General features: G+C 43.6%; 1 protein-coding gene across 7 annotated transcripts in view; it reads left to right on the top strand.

The window, feature by feature from the left end:
• CTPS2 (CTP synthase 2) overlaps positions 1–14,546 on the top strand; it is a 106,889-nt gene that overhangs the window by 76,808 nt on the left and 15,535 nt on the right. For all 7 annotated transcript variants that reach the window (XM_019666470.1, XM_019666462.1, XM_019666479.1 and 4 more), the window contains 3 exons: positions 5,768–5,823; positions 7,886–7,982; positions 13,975–14,119. In XM_019666470.1, the coding sequence (XP_019522015.1) occupies positions 5,768–5,823; positions 7,886–7,982; positions 13,975–14,119 (298 nt within the window). The remainder of the gene's footprint in view (positions 1–5,767; positions 5,824–7,885; positions 7,983–13,974; positions 14,120–14,546) is intronic.

The following is a 14,546-nucleotide window of genomic DNA, read 5'->3' as shown; positions in this document are numbered from 1 at the left end:
CAGTCTAGTTGTGGAGGACGTTGCTTCACTGGCCCAAGTTGGCACCATCATTGCGCTCTTCTCTGGCGAGGCAGATCAGTTGCCGGCTTCTGGACGGCCGCTCACTGCGGCTGCTGGCCGCTCACGCTGGCTGCTGGCCGCTCACGCTGGCTGCTGGCCAAACACGGTAGCCCATGGCAATCCACTGCCACAGGGACTGCAGCCCACGCCGTCGCCGGCGACTCATGGCAGCCCAGCTCCAGGTTGAGCTGTTGTTCAGCATCTTAGCTGTGGAGGGCAGTGTCACTGGCCCTCATATGTGGGATCCGAACCGGGGCCCTCTGGCATCCCAAGCGAGTTCTTAACCATCGCGCCACTCGGCCGGCCCTTAGGAAGTTTAAGGGAAAAAAACCACACCACACAAAAATCCTTGGCTGGGTTAATGAGGTGATTTACAAAATAGTTTAAAAGAGGTTGCCAGAGATTTAGGGACATGGAAAGTCCGTGCCACAGTCATTTGTCGTACTGAGACATGAATTCGAAAGGAGCATGGTGGGGCCTTGTGACAGGCGTGTGTCAGCTGGTGAGCCCCCCCGCCTCCCATGAACGGCGCACGCTGCAGGGTGGCTCCCCTGCTCCGTCCTGCCTTTTTCTGGGGAAACCATTTGCTTACGTGTATTTGTTAATATGGGGGTTCATAGGTCTGAGACATAGCTCCTTTCATCGGAACAACAGATGGCGTTTATGTCCCCAGACCATCACTGTGCTGAGCACTTCACTCAGGACAGCTAGTGGGGTGCCTAACAGCCCAGGCCCTGGGGCCACACTGCCTCCTCTGAGGCCCCTGCAGCCCCAGCTCTCAGTCACTCGCTGTGTAGCTTCTTACCCCGCTACACCTCAGGTTCTGACATCAGAATAGCACCCGCCTCATGGGGTTTCTTGTAAGAGTTAAATCCGCCAAACGTGTGGGGCCTTAGAGCAGTGCCTTGCCCAGAGAAAGCACTATGCAAGTGTGGCTGTTAGGATCATAATGTGAAAGGTCAATCGTATTGACCTGTGATTCTCTCAAAGCTTGGCTACGCTTCAGTTAGTGACCTAGTAGTAGGCATGGGGCCCACTAGGGCAGTGGGAGGGAGAAGGGGGCAGGCGACACTTTTGTCTTGCAGGTTGATTCCAGTCCCTCTGGTCTGCTGCCTTGCTCCTGCTAATGTGGGCTAGCAGAAGAATACCAAAAAAATCTAAGAAAAGAGATGTTAAAAATGGGATGAGTACTAAATGGGGGGGAAAACATACAAGCAATGAAAAAGAATGTAACATTGCAATGTAGAGGTAAAGGCGAGGCTTAGCATTTTAAAAGTCGAAAATTCGCATTTTTGTACTAGAAAATTGAGATAAAAGTAGATCACGAAAAATAAAATTAGAGAAAGGGGAGGAGTTTACACACTTAAATGAAGTGAGATGTTTTATGAAATTAAAGGAATGATAAACTGAAATCCAAAAGTAATAAATGGAGGAGAAAGATAGCACCTGGTCCTGACTGTGCACTTTCTAAACACCAGTAATTAAGATATTATGTGTATCATTTCAGTTATTCCTGTTGGCACCCTTAGGACCCAGCTGCATTTTGTGTGAGAGAGAGGAATTTTAGCAAGGTTAAGTCACTTGTTAGAAAGTCACTGAGATGATTTCACAGCCTGAACTCTTGACGACCTCACTATACCAGATGGCTGGACTTGAATCGAAGAAGGGATGGCAAAACCCAAACAGCTCCCAGAGCTGAAAGCTTCCTAGTGCTGAGAGCCCTGAGACTGGGTTCCTGAGGTTTCAACAGGAGAGTCTTATGGGAGGAGAGCAGGGGGTGCAAAACATGAAGACCCCACTGCTGGCTTCTGAAAGCTATCCTGAAACCATATGCTTGGCTAGAAGTGGGACACAAACACTGAATCAATATTGGACTGAGTAGCTGGCCAGTCTGGCCCCAGGGCCCCATAGTAAACGAGTCCACCAGCCAGGTGAGAGAAATGCCTCAGCAATCGGTGGCAGCTACACTTCACCTCAGGGTAAGAGAGGCAATAGGGAGTGCTGGGGACTGGGGCAAATTGACAAGCCCTTGCCCCATTAAAGGAGTAACTGCTGTAGCTGAAGTTGCATGAAAGACTGTGGCTTCACTATTACCATTCTTCTAAAATTTCAAGAGAATTTGGAAATTGGGAGTTTTATGAGAGACCTGCTGATTTTTCAATGTTGGCAACTTACTAAAAACATGTATCTGTCAACACTGTACAAGCCAGATATACCACATATCTGCACCCTGTCCAGCCTCGTGGGATCATGTCATCTTCTATGGACATTTAGATTGCTTCCACCGTTTAACCTGCATAGCTTTTTGGGGCAAACATTTTGGCTCTGAAAAGGAGAGAGAAATAAATCAGATTCAGTTGCTAGGATTACTAACACAAAGGTGGGTGGGGGTGGGCAGGACTGTTAATGGGTTAAAAATATATTCTATATGAGAGAGAATCTACCCAGTAGCAAATTCGAGAAGGAGATGGTATAATTTGCCCAAGTATTTTTGTTTCTGATAATCGTACTGTACACATTGGTGTCTCGCTGCCTACATTGGGAGTACAGTAATACCTTGGATTGCGAGCATAGTTCGTTCCAGAAACAAACTACTCGTGTTGCAAGACATTGCTCGTTTACCACGTTAAAATGTATTAGAAATGTTTGCTCGTCTTGCGGAACACTCGCAAACCACATTACTCGCAATCCAAGGTTTTACTGTATTTCATAGATCCTAAAACTTTTATCAGTCATCTTTCTCTAAAGCTTTGCTGACACTTGGTTCGTAAGTGAACATTGAGCTTATGTGCAGTTAATCCCTGTTGCATGTTATTTTGTCTCCACAAAGACTAGGACAGAAAGGAAGACTGTGTCATTTTGTTGTTGAGGATTTCCCCTGTGCCTAGGATCATCGCATGGCATGTGTACTCAATAAATCCATCCAGAGAACCGCTCATAACAACATGTGTATCTACCCCGCAGTCTTTTCACTCCCCACCTAGATTCATTCTGCATTCAGCAGGATCTAACATCTCGCCTTGTCATTGACTGTCTTCCTATAGCACTTTTGGTGAGAGTGTGGATCAGTGGTTCCTAAGTGGGAATGCCTGGGAAGTTCCTGTGGTGCTTTGTAAAAACCCACACACCTGGGCCCTCTCTTGAGAGTAACCAAATCAGAATCCCTGGTGCCAGGGCCCTAGAATGAACATTGTTAGTTTTATTTTGTTTTTAAGGTATTTTCAAATCAAACTGAACTGGTAACGTTCTGTGTTGACTCTCAACATATGGTTTTAAAGGAAATTTTAATTCTTTTCTTTTTTCATGGATACGGCAAAGGATTAATTTTGTAAATTCATTCTTGACAGATTTGTAAGTGATCAAGATAGATTTTGAATGCACAATATAACATTTCCCAAATTCTGAAAACCTGTTTCATCGTATACCGTGTGCCATGTATAAAATGCTTCCTTCGTTCATCCAACAAATACTTACTGAGGACCTGCTTATATGCTAGGCTCTTGTCTCAGGAATTGAGGGGACGGGTCCCTCTCATGTCGGTTACCTTGTAGAGGGTCTGTTTTAGCTTCTGTTCTTCCTATTTGGATGTCATAGTCTAGAGATAACAATAGCAATCTCATGGTTTACTTACTGTTCTGGTGCTTCACATATTTTGATTTATTTAGTACTCCCGACAGCCTTATAAGGCAGAGACTGTCATAATCCCCATTTTACAGATGAGGAAGCTGAGGCAGAGAGGTGAAGTCATTTGCCCAAGCCACACATCCATTAAATGGTATAGTAGAATTTAAAGCCAAGCGCCTGGCTCCAGAGCCACTATACGTCCCCCCTCTTCCTGTCACCTGGGAAGTCCTAGCAAACACAAAGTTTGCCTTAAGCCAGGCAGCAAGCATAGGCCATGCGGTTTCAAAGTTCACATGATATCCTGCTAGTCCCAATGACCTGAAGGTATAATTCCTTGTATCCTAATTTGTAGATTTTTGCCATTTTCCTCACCATCTCTGTTAATATTGGCAGGCTCTGTTATTGGATTTGGGAAGTCATCTGTTGTAATGAAGGAGGCAGAGAAGAGATTTTGGACTGTAGGAGGAAAAGACCGATCACAAAGCCAGGGGTCATAAGTTACGTCCAGATTTTTCAGCTGCTTTTGCTTATAACTTCATAATGATAGACATGCTTCCATTTTTTCCAGCTGGGCATTACTGCGCTATTATTTTCCATGTTTTCTTTCATTTTGATGAACTGATAGTTTGAGTACCAAGGCTCTGTCTTGAATGATCCCCCTCTGGGTGGCATGGTGGAGTTCTCTCAAAGGAGCTCCCTGCCCCCACTAGTCCTCTTTTTTTCTAAAACGCATACCTTAAATACTCCCTGTCATTAACATCATCACCAGGGGGCTCCATCTATTTGGACAGAATTGCAAATAGAAGTCCAGTCGTGGTCATTGATCACACTGAGAATACAATCTATGTGCATTTTCTTCATCCAAGTCAAAAGTTCAAATCAGATACCAGGCATTGGGTCTCTCTTGGCTGAGGCATCCTGTTCCACAGCCTCATGATATCGTGGAGAGTCAGATATATCCCCTGCCTGTTGAACTGAACACGGCTCCTGATTCTGTTGGGGTTTGATGATATATTCCTGCACTGTTGGCAGATCTTCTCGTCCCTTGGCTGTGTTCTTGGGGTCTGTGTCATGAGGGCTGGTACTGGCGGGAATAGTGGTTGGCCCCTCCGACTGCTCCAGTGCTGTAACCCACTTGGTGCTTGGGCCATCCCGCTACTCCACCTGCTCCAGTGGGGCCTGTTTCTGAGACGTGTCTGGTGACGGATCCCACTCCTATCCTGCTGACACTGCGGTCACTGGCCATCCCACTGATTGCCATGTCCATTGCCAAATAGATTGTGCCCAAGATGCTGCCCTGAGCTGCAGCACGTGCAGGGATATGGGCATGTTTAAGAAGCCCCACGCGTGACTCAGCCGTATGCGTCTGGTTAAGAACCTTGGTATAGATGTGCTCTCATTGAACCCAGCAGTCCTCTCTTCCTGATGCTCAGCTTGTTTTCAGCGGTTCACTGTTAAATAACGCAGCAGTACGCATATTCATGGTTAAATCTCTGTCCTCATTTCTGTTTTCTGGGGTAAATTCTTAGAGGTCAAATTTAGAGTCAAAGGATAGGCATATTTTAAGGTGGGGTGTAAACCAAATGTGGCCGGTACTGTGTGCAAGTGTGTAGTGGAGAAAGCATTGTGCCAGGTGTTTGGGGGCCCGGGCTCAAGACTGCCCTGTGCTGCCAGCGGAGCAGGGCTTTGGGCAAGGTTTTTGGTTTCATCCATTTTTCTCTTTGGTTTCTTTTTCTTCTTTTGTAAAATGAGCCCCGATATGAATCTGCATAGAGCGATGGTGCAGACATTACTCGGTCTCTCAGCCCGGCAGGCAGGTGTGTAAAGGAGGGCACATCCGCTAGCGTCCGTGGTGGACGGACTTAACAGCAGGCTTCCCTTTATGAAATGTGATGGCTTGGTTGAGAACTGTTTCAGGGTTTTAAAGAAGCTATTGCTGTCCTGTATTATATGAGAAGAAAATCTAGATTACTGTACGGAGTCTGGTTCATTTATAGGCCTCTGATCGAGATCAAAGAAACTTCCCCACACGTATTCCAAAGCCGATTACTCCAATATTAATTTCACTCTTGTATCTTTACAGAGAAACTTTATGGTGATGTTCCTTTTATAGAAGAAAGACACAGGCATCGGTATGAGGTAGGTGTGCACACAGAATTACTGTGGAATATAGATGTTTAGTGCGAGGAACTCCAGTGAGTACAAGCAGGCCTCTGGAGAAGAATGGGGGACACGGCGTCCCATGGGCCATATGCGGGTGGAGTAGATACCAGAATAAGCCCAGAGTTCTGTTTTCAGGGAGGACTGGTGGGAATTGATGCTGGGTATGCTATCAACAGTGTCACTACAATTAGGAAAAATAATTTGCTGAGTATAGGCTATTTTTGGTCTTATTTCCATTGGGAATTGACCCAATTGGTGGGACAGAAACTATTGATCCGCTTTGCCTAAGTGGTGGCTAGAATGTAAGAACTACTGTGTACACGATAGTGTGGCCATTCATTCCTTTATACTTATTTTGCATCTGATATGCACTGGAGAGGAAAGGGGCAAAGACACACATGGTTTCCCTCCTGTTTGGGAAGCTTACTTTCTAATTGGAGAGGACAAAAAATAAGGTAACAAAAATAATTACAGATTAAATCATATATCAGACAAGGTACTTGTATCTAGAATATAAAAAGAATTCTTACAACTCAATAATAATAAATAGTGGCAAAGGATCTGAATTGACATTTCTCCAAAGAAGACATATAAATGGCCAATAAGGAAATGAAAAGATGCTCAACATCATTTGTCATCAGGGAGATGCAAATCAAAACCACAAATATAACTACTCCACATCCACTAGGATGGCTATAATCAAAAGATGGATGATAACAAGTGTTGGTGAGGATGTGGAGTAATTGGAACTCTCATACATTGCTGGTGGGAATATAAAAACGGTGCAGCCACTTTGGAAAATCATCTGGAAGTTCCTCAAAAGGTTAAACATAGAGTGACCATATGACCCAGTAATTCCATCCCTACGTATATCCCCCAGAGAAATGAAAACGTAAGTACACACAATTTGTACGCAAATGGTTATAGCAGCATTACTTGTAATAGCCAAAAAAGTAGAAACAACTCAAAAGCCCATCAACTAATGAACGAAAAATAAAATGTGGTATATCTAAACAATGGAATGATATTTGACAATAAAAAGAAATGAAATATTAGTACATGCTAGAATATAGATGAAGCCCGTCACAAAAGACCACATACTATATGATTCCATTAACATGAAGTGCCTAGAATAGGCAAATCTAAAGAGACAGAATGTAGGTTAGTGTTTGCTAGGGCTGAGATGGGGCTGATGAGCAGCGGGGTTGGGGGATGATGGTTAGAGGGTACAGGGTGTATTTTTGGATTGATTGTGGTGATGGTTGAAATCCTGTGTGAATGTGCTAAAAACCATTGAGTTGTACATTTTTAGTAGGTGAATTGTGTAGTCTGTGAATTATATCTCAATAAAGCTGTTAGCAAAAGGAAAAATCATTACAAATTATGAGAACTAGCCTAATGTTCAAAAATAAAATCAAAATCTATGGGGTTCAGATTGAGAAGGACAGATGGGACCCCACTTTGATTTTAGATGAGGAAGTGCTTTCTGTGAAGGAGAGGCTGAAAAGCTTGGGAGAAAGCTAGTGATGAGATGAGGGAGGGAGGGGGCTGTGAGCTGGGTCATCAAGTTGTCATCTATAACCAGTATTTTAGTAAAAAACGTGTTCCAAGCTTCTCTTTAGAGTTTTTATGAAATTATATGTAAAGGAAGCTTTGGGGTTAATCACAAGGGAAATAAGAATTTCAACCCTCAAGCAGATTTGTGATTTTGGGAGAGAGAGTTAATTTTATACATAACTCAAGGCAAGAAGCAAATATGGGGCTGGCTATAAATAGCTAGTCTCAGGTCCCAAGTCAGAATGTCTGTGTCACAGTCCTACTTTTTGAATCTCATCTTTGGGCGAGAGAATGTGGGCTTCCCAGATTTAAGGGCTGTGATTAGGCTATTTCTCAGGTTCCTTATGAGTTTAAAAATTAACTACTAGTTAGAGCATCACTGAAATGGAAAATCTACCTCATTGATGGAGGATCTTTTAATAAGCTGATACGTCTGTATTGTTCTGCTGCCCAAAGACACTTTAATTTCTTGTTTTTCCAGGTGAACCCTAGCTTGATCAAACAGTTTGAGCAGAGTGACTTAAGATTTGTAGGCCAGGATGTGGATGGGAAGAGGATGGAAATCATTGAACTGGAAAGTAAGTGGGCTCTTCATTTTTGAAACTTTTTATGATGAGCTAACATCTTTTTGTGAACCATAGCCATACAAAGCTATAACTTGAGACCCATTTTGTTTGCTCTCTGTCTTTTCCTCTCTCCTTTGAAATAAAGATGCAACTAAATATAAATAGTATGACTAAATATAAAGGGGAATATAAATATAAAGTGTGTGAAAAAACAGACCTTTTTTTTTTTTTTTTTAAGTTTTTTTTTGGGGATTGGGGGGAAGGGGAACAGACAAGTTGCTGTCGTTTTGTTCTTCAATCTAGTTGTGGAGGATGTTGCTTCACTGGCCCAAGTTGGCACCATCATTGCGCTCTTCTCTGGCGAGGCAGATCAGTCGCCGGCTTCTGGACGGCCGCTCACTGCGGCTACTGGCCGCTCACGCTGGCTGCTGGCCGCTCACGCTGGCTGCTGGCCAAACACGGTAGCCCATGGCAACCCACTGCCACAGGGAGTGCAGCCTACGCCGTCGCCGGCGACTCATGGCAGCCCAGCTCCAGGTTGAGCTGTTGTTCAGCATCTTAGCTGTGGAGGGCAGTGTCACTGGCCCTCATATGTGGGATCCGAACCGGGGCCCTCTGGCATCCCAAGCGAGTTCTTAACCATCGCGCCACTCGGCCGGCCCAAAACAGACCATTTTTAATTCTAATCATTTGGGCCTATTAGTGTGAACCTACCATAAAATTATGTATTGTTCTGATTCTACCAGTTCTGCCAGTAGCATGCTTCCTTACCATCATCCCTGCCCACTTCTCCTGTTGCCAGCCTCTAGGTTAGGTGCTCTGGGAAAGGTAGGCAGCCCACTGTTGAGTAGCACTGTGCTTTGTCCCTCCCGTGAGGAAGAGTGGCCCGGTGCCCTCCTCACTTACTGGTGGCTGGTGTTGATGTCTGTGGCGTGTGGGATCTGGTCACCCATTGCACCTGGTGTCTGCCTTTCCCTATTACTCATGCTCCATGGTCAAGCTTGGGCCAGTCGTTTAACTTTTGAACACCCATCACTGTACTCAGAGAAGTTTTTAGTAAGACCAAACACAGCACAAAGGGATTGGACTGGTGTTGAGGAAGATCCACCAAGGAAGTTGTTTGTAGCTGGGCTGGGGCGCCCCCGGGGACATAGGCACAAACCATACATGTATGATTGGTGAGGTAGAGGATGGTGTTCTCATTCAGAGCTGCAAAGACATGGGAAGCCAATGCTTACAGCCGGTCCCAGCTCTTTCTCTTGGCATTCTAGCCCACGGCTTGGCAGACAATGGCCTGGGGCCAGATTCAGCCCGCTGACTATTTTTGTACGGGCGATGATCTAAGAATGGCTTTTATATTTTTAAATGGTTAAAAAATACACTATGGGATTTGTGACATGTGCAAATCATATGACATTGTAGTATCCATAGGTAGTGTTATTGGAGCAGAGTCACACTCATTCATTTGCCTCTGGCTGCTTTTATGCTAGGATGGCAGTGGTGGGCAGTTGGAAAAGAGACTTTATGGTTCCCAGAGGCTGACGTTATTTACTCTTTGGCCCTTTAAAGAAATGTTCACCCACCCCTGTTCTAGAGCCACACATGTGCACCTCATTTAACTACCTTGAATGGAACATTTTTGGGTGCCTGCTTGACCTGTTAGTCTATCTGGATGTTCTCCTAGCACTTCCAACTGAACTTATTCAAAACTGAATTTACATGTTCTTCAAACTAGTTCTTCCTCCTCTTAACTATTTCTGTTAAGGTACCATCAGCCTTGTCCAGGGTTCCTCACCCTCACTATTGACATTTGGAGCAGGATCACTCTCTGCCTTGGGGCCCTGTCCTATGTACTGTACGATGTTTAGCAGCATCTCTGGGCTCCACCCACTAGATGCCAGTAGCACCGCCTCCCCCAACACCCCAAGTTGTGACACTTAAACACATCTCCAGGTGTTGCCAAATGTCCTTGAGGGGCACATTTGCCCCTGCTTGGGAGCCACTGTTCTAGACCAGGGGTCGGCAAACTGCGGCTCGCGAGCCACAGGCAGCTCTTTGGGTACGTTCCGTCTCAAAAGTTTGCCGAGCCCTGGAAGAGCCAATCCTGTCCCTGACAATTTAAAAATTATTCAAGAGCCATAAATATATTTTTACATAATCACCATTATGTGAATAATATCCTTTAAAAGTTTTATAAATGAAACTATGATAGTTTTATTTTCATTTTCAATTTGACTTCAGAGCCACATGTACGTACCCAAAGAGCCGCATGTGGCTCGCGAGCCGCAGTTTGCTGACCCCTGGCGGCTCTTCTGTCTCCAAAGTTTGCCGACCCCTGTTCTAGATCATCGAGCTTGAAATTGGACTCACTGAGCTTTTTTTCCCCTTCATATCCCCAACTTGTAATCCGTTGTCAAGTGCTGTAGATTCCATCTCTGGAAAGAAAGACCATGTATCGGATTGCATTCCCAGCCCTGTCACCCTAGTCCCAGCACCTGCAGTTGACTGTGCCATGATTGTGACACTAATACGTTGGATAAAGCACTCGCATTTGTTGAATGCTTTGTATGTACAGGATACTCTAAAAATGGTAGCATAATTTTCTAGAACCTCCCTTTTCAATGTATATACCGTAGGCTCCACATAACCTGGACTACTTCCTCTGCTTCTAACTTTCCTATTTCTTTTTCCACCTCAGCCCATGTCACTGTCCTCTGCTTCATATTCCTTTCCTTTGTCCCTTTCTTTTTCTGTCTCTAATCTGCTCAGATTCTTCAGGAGTCCTGATCAGGGAGGGGAATTGCAGTTGGAAAAGGCTTCATTGAACACAGTAGTGTGTTACGTGGCCCCTGAAAGAGGAAAGCAAGGGACTGATGTGCACTCACTACATGCTTCTCGCTAGACCCCTTACTAGGGACTCTGCATGCCTTATGTAACTTACAAGGCAGGTAGTGGCAGTCCCACCTTACAGAGGAGAATGAGTGCAAAGAGGTTAAGTAACCTCCCGAGGGCCATCCAGCTAGAGTACCTGGCAGGGCTGGAGCCAAACCAGGCCATTTCTCCTCCTGCCACCACCCCTGTGGGATTTTATGGTTCTTTTGTTTTCAGTGGACGTTCCGCCTAAGATTATCAATCCATGCTAAAGTTTTGGATTAGAGTCTGAAGATTTATTTCCTATAGTCTTTCTGATGGAAATGCCCATCATTTCGAATTTGTGTAGAGTGGATCACTGTTTGGTGTTGACGTCTTTTCTGTCTTTCTGGCATGAGAAAGGGCAGAGAATTTCTTAAGCAGATTTCTTTTTGTTTGTGTGGTTCAAGTACGCACTTATTCTCTCTTAATTCCCCTGGCTCTCATTATTGTAAGCAAATATTAGAAGCCTCTTTCATCACAAGGATTTGGATTCCCATTGACACTTTCAAATTTCATGCGGGAAAGGTAATGAGCACCACTGTAAAATCTTGCAATTTTAAAAAGTTGACTGCAAGGGAATTCATTTTATTAAGGAAAATTCCCCAGAAGATTTGGACCTTAGCTATCTCTTAGAAGCATGTCCATGAATCTCTCTACATTCCTGAAGGAATGCTAAAAGGAACAACAGAGCTTGAGATTAGTACAATGTCGGAATTTGGTTCAAAGCACTTAAGAGCATTATTTAAAAGATGCTTTATCTGACTGATAGAACATCATCAAAATAAAAACTTTATAGTCTCTTTTATCATACTGGCATAGGAGTTTTTTGGATAAAGTGATTCAGAGCAATGATCCATTTATTCAGATATTCTGTCCCTGACTATGACATGATCCATTAATCAGCCTCTGTCTATAGCAGTACAAAAACACAATTACTGTCTGCTTCTTTCAAAGACATCCCTAGATACTGTAAGATTCATTACATCTTCAATGTAAAGCTACATTGCTTAGTTTCTTTTCTAAGTGTGGATGATTTTTCTTCTACTTTTCTTGAGAGGATACATTCCTAAGAGAAGGTGGCATTTCTCTCACCATGCTTTCATTCCTGAGTAATGGAGGCTTCTTCCTAGATGTGATGTAGATAGTTTCTACACTGATTTTTTTTTCTGGACTCAGAGATATCCAGTAGAACTTGCTTGCAGTGATAGGATATTCTGCCCTGTTCAATATGGTAGCCACTAACCGTTGGTAGCTATTGAGTATTTGAAACATGCTCAATTAATTTGAATGAATTTAAATAGCCACATGTGGCTAGGAGCTACAATTTTGTAGAGCAAAGCTTTAAATGATAACCATAGAAGAGTAGACATTTCTGATCAACCATCATGTCCTCATTACTGTACAGTAGCTTTGGGTCTCCAGTGGTAAGTGATGGGGATATGTGATTTTGAATTCCATACTAAATTTTTAGATCATTTGATAAAGCATCTCTTTGAAAGCTTTACAGTTGTTGTATTTACTTCTCCCTATAAAATCTATATTTTGTCATCTTTTGTTTGATGTATACAGAGAGAGAAATTTAAGTGATTTTTTTTTTAATTGGGGAGTTGGGAGAGCGGAACAGCACTGGGGAATCAGGGGAAGGGGAACAGACAAGTTGCTGTCGTTTTTTCCTTCAGTCTAGTTGTGGAGGATGTCACTCCACTGGCCCAAGCTGGCACCATCATTGCGCTCTTCCCGGGTGAGGCAGATCAGTCGCTGGTCTCTGGACGGCTGCTCAGTGCGGCTGCTGGCTGCTCACACCGGCTGCTGGCTACACACGGTAGCTTATGGCAACCCACTGCAGCAGGGACTGCAGCCCACGCCGTCGCCGGCGCCTCACAGCAGCCCAGCTTCAGGTTGAGCTGCTGTTCAGCATCTCAGCTGTAGAGGGCAGTGTCACTGGCCCTCATATGTGGGATCCGAACCGGGGTCCTCTGGCGTCCCAAGCCAGCTCTTAACCAACGCGCCCCTCGGCCGGCCCTAAGTGATTTTTAAAGTAGGGAATATAGCACACAGGCCATGCTCTGTGCTATAGTAATTATGGGATTAGAGAGTTGCCCAATCTCTAATTAGGAGTTGCTTCCTAACCTGGGGATGGGTGGGGTGTGGGGTGTAGTGGGGACTATAGTTTTTGAGTGTTCCAACTGGAGGGAAGAATTTTTAATCCTAGAAAATTTCTACCCAGATTTGGAAATGTTGCCCATTTAATTCTTACTGTTACAAAACAGGAGATTCCTGTTGATAGTAGCTGGAGAAAGGTACTTTGCTGTCCCTGTTACATCTAGGAGAACTTGAATTGCTCATATAGGGGCTTCTTACAACCCTCAATATGAAAATAGCTTAATTTCCCCCTGATAATATAAGTAACATATGCTCATTGTAAGATTCACACAATATAGAAAAGTATAAGGAAGAAAATTTTTTTTTAATCTTAAGCCCTTGCCACCTTGAGCAATAACCACATTAACATGTTGAAAGTCCATCCTTTTATCACTCAGAGACTCTTTATCACAAGGGATAAGTTGGCATAGGCTGAAATATGAGTTCAGTTCCATGGCACTATCTATGATTAATACCCAACTTAAAGTTGTGACTAGAAAAGCAGTTGTACTTTCTGTATTCTCAGGGGACCCTTACCTTGGGAAAGGAGACCTTGTAGGAAATGGCCGGAAGCCATCTAAGAGAAAGAATGACCTACGGGTAGCGCCTGAAGTGTGAGGGAGACAATGGAAATGGAGCCAGCATAAGTTTATGAAGGGCCTTCAAAAAGCAGGCAGATTTGGGGAAAGCAGAATTCATCTTGCCATTTAAAAAATGTTACTTGACTTTGTTCCCTCTAACACCTTCCACAAATAAAATGTTGCATCTCTTATTAAGTGAGATGTGTTTTGCAATTTGAAATTCTGTGAAGATGGATCATGAAAGTTACCGGCTTTGATGATAAGTTAAATAGACATCTCACCATTGAATGAGTTTCTGATTCAAAGATAAGACCTTTAAAGTATTTCTCATGTTTGCTTCAATCGCATCATGGTTGTTCTCATTTCAGATCACCCCTATTTTGTTGGTGTCCAATTCCATCCTGAGTTTTCTTCTAGGCCGATGAAGCCTTCCCCTCCATATCTGGGCCTATTACTTGCAGCAACTGGGAACCTAAATGCCTTCCTGCTACGAGGATGCAAACTGTCTTCCAGGTAACCAGCTTACTGCTCTTAGCAATGATCCGAGATACCGTTATCAACATCTTAGGTCTCTCATAATATTTAATATTGTAGGGTTTTATTTTAAAGTGAAAAACCATTTTTTCCTTCTTAACAATCACTCGTTTTTCTCTTAGTAATAATTTACCATCACATCTACAACAGTAATGTATCAGTTTTCCAAATCGTGCTAACACTTTGGACATTGTTTTAGAAATTTTTGTCATTTTGATAGGTCAAAAATGGGAGTTTCTTTTTGCAGACTGATGACTAAATATATATGAATATTTTGTATGTTTATTGGCTCTGTTTTATGAATAGACTGTTCATATCCTTTGCCCTGTCTTTCCTTTTGCTCTTATATCCTTTTCCTGAATGGTTGAGTAAGCTCTTCAAAGGACAGTAATCCTTTGTTAGGTTG

Source organism: Hipposideros armiger, unplaced genomic scaffold, assembly GCF_001890085.2.
Source record: "Hipposideros armiger isolate ML-2016 unplaced genomic scaffold, ASM189008v1 scaffold_13, whole genome shotgun sequence".
Taxonomy (NCBI): domain Eukaryota; kingdom Metazoa; phylum Chordata; class Mammalia; order Chiroptera; family Hipposideridae; genus Hipposideros; species Hipposideros armiger.
This window is presented reverse-complemented; position numbering and strand designations above follow the sequence as displayed.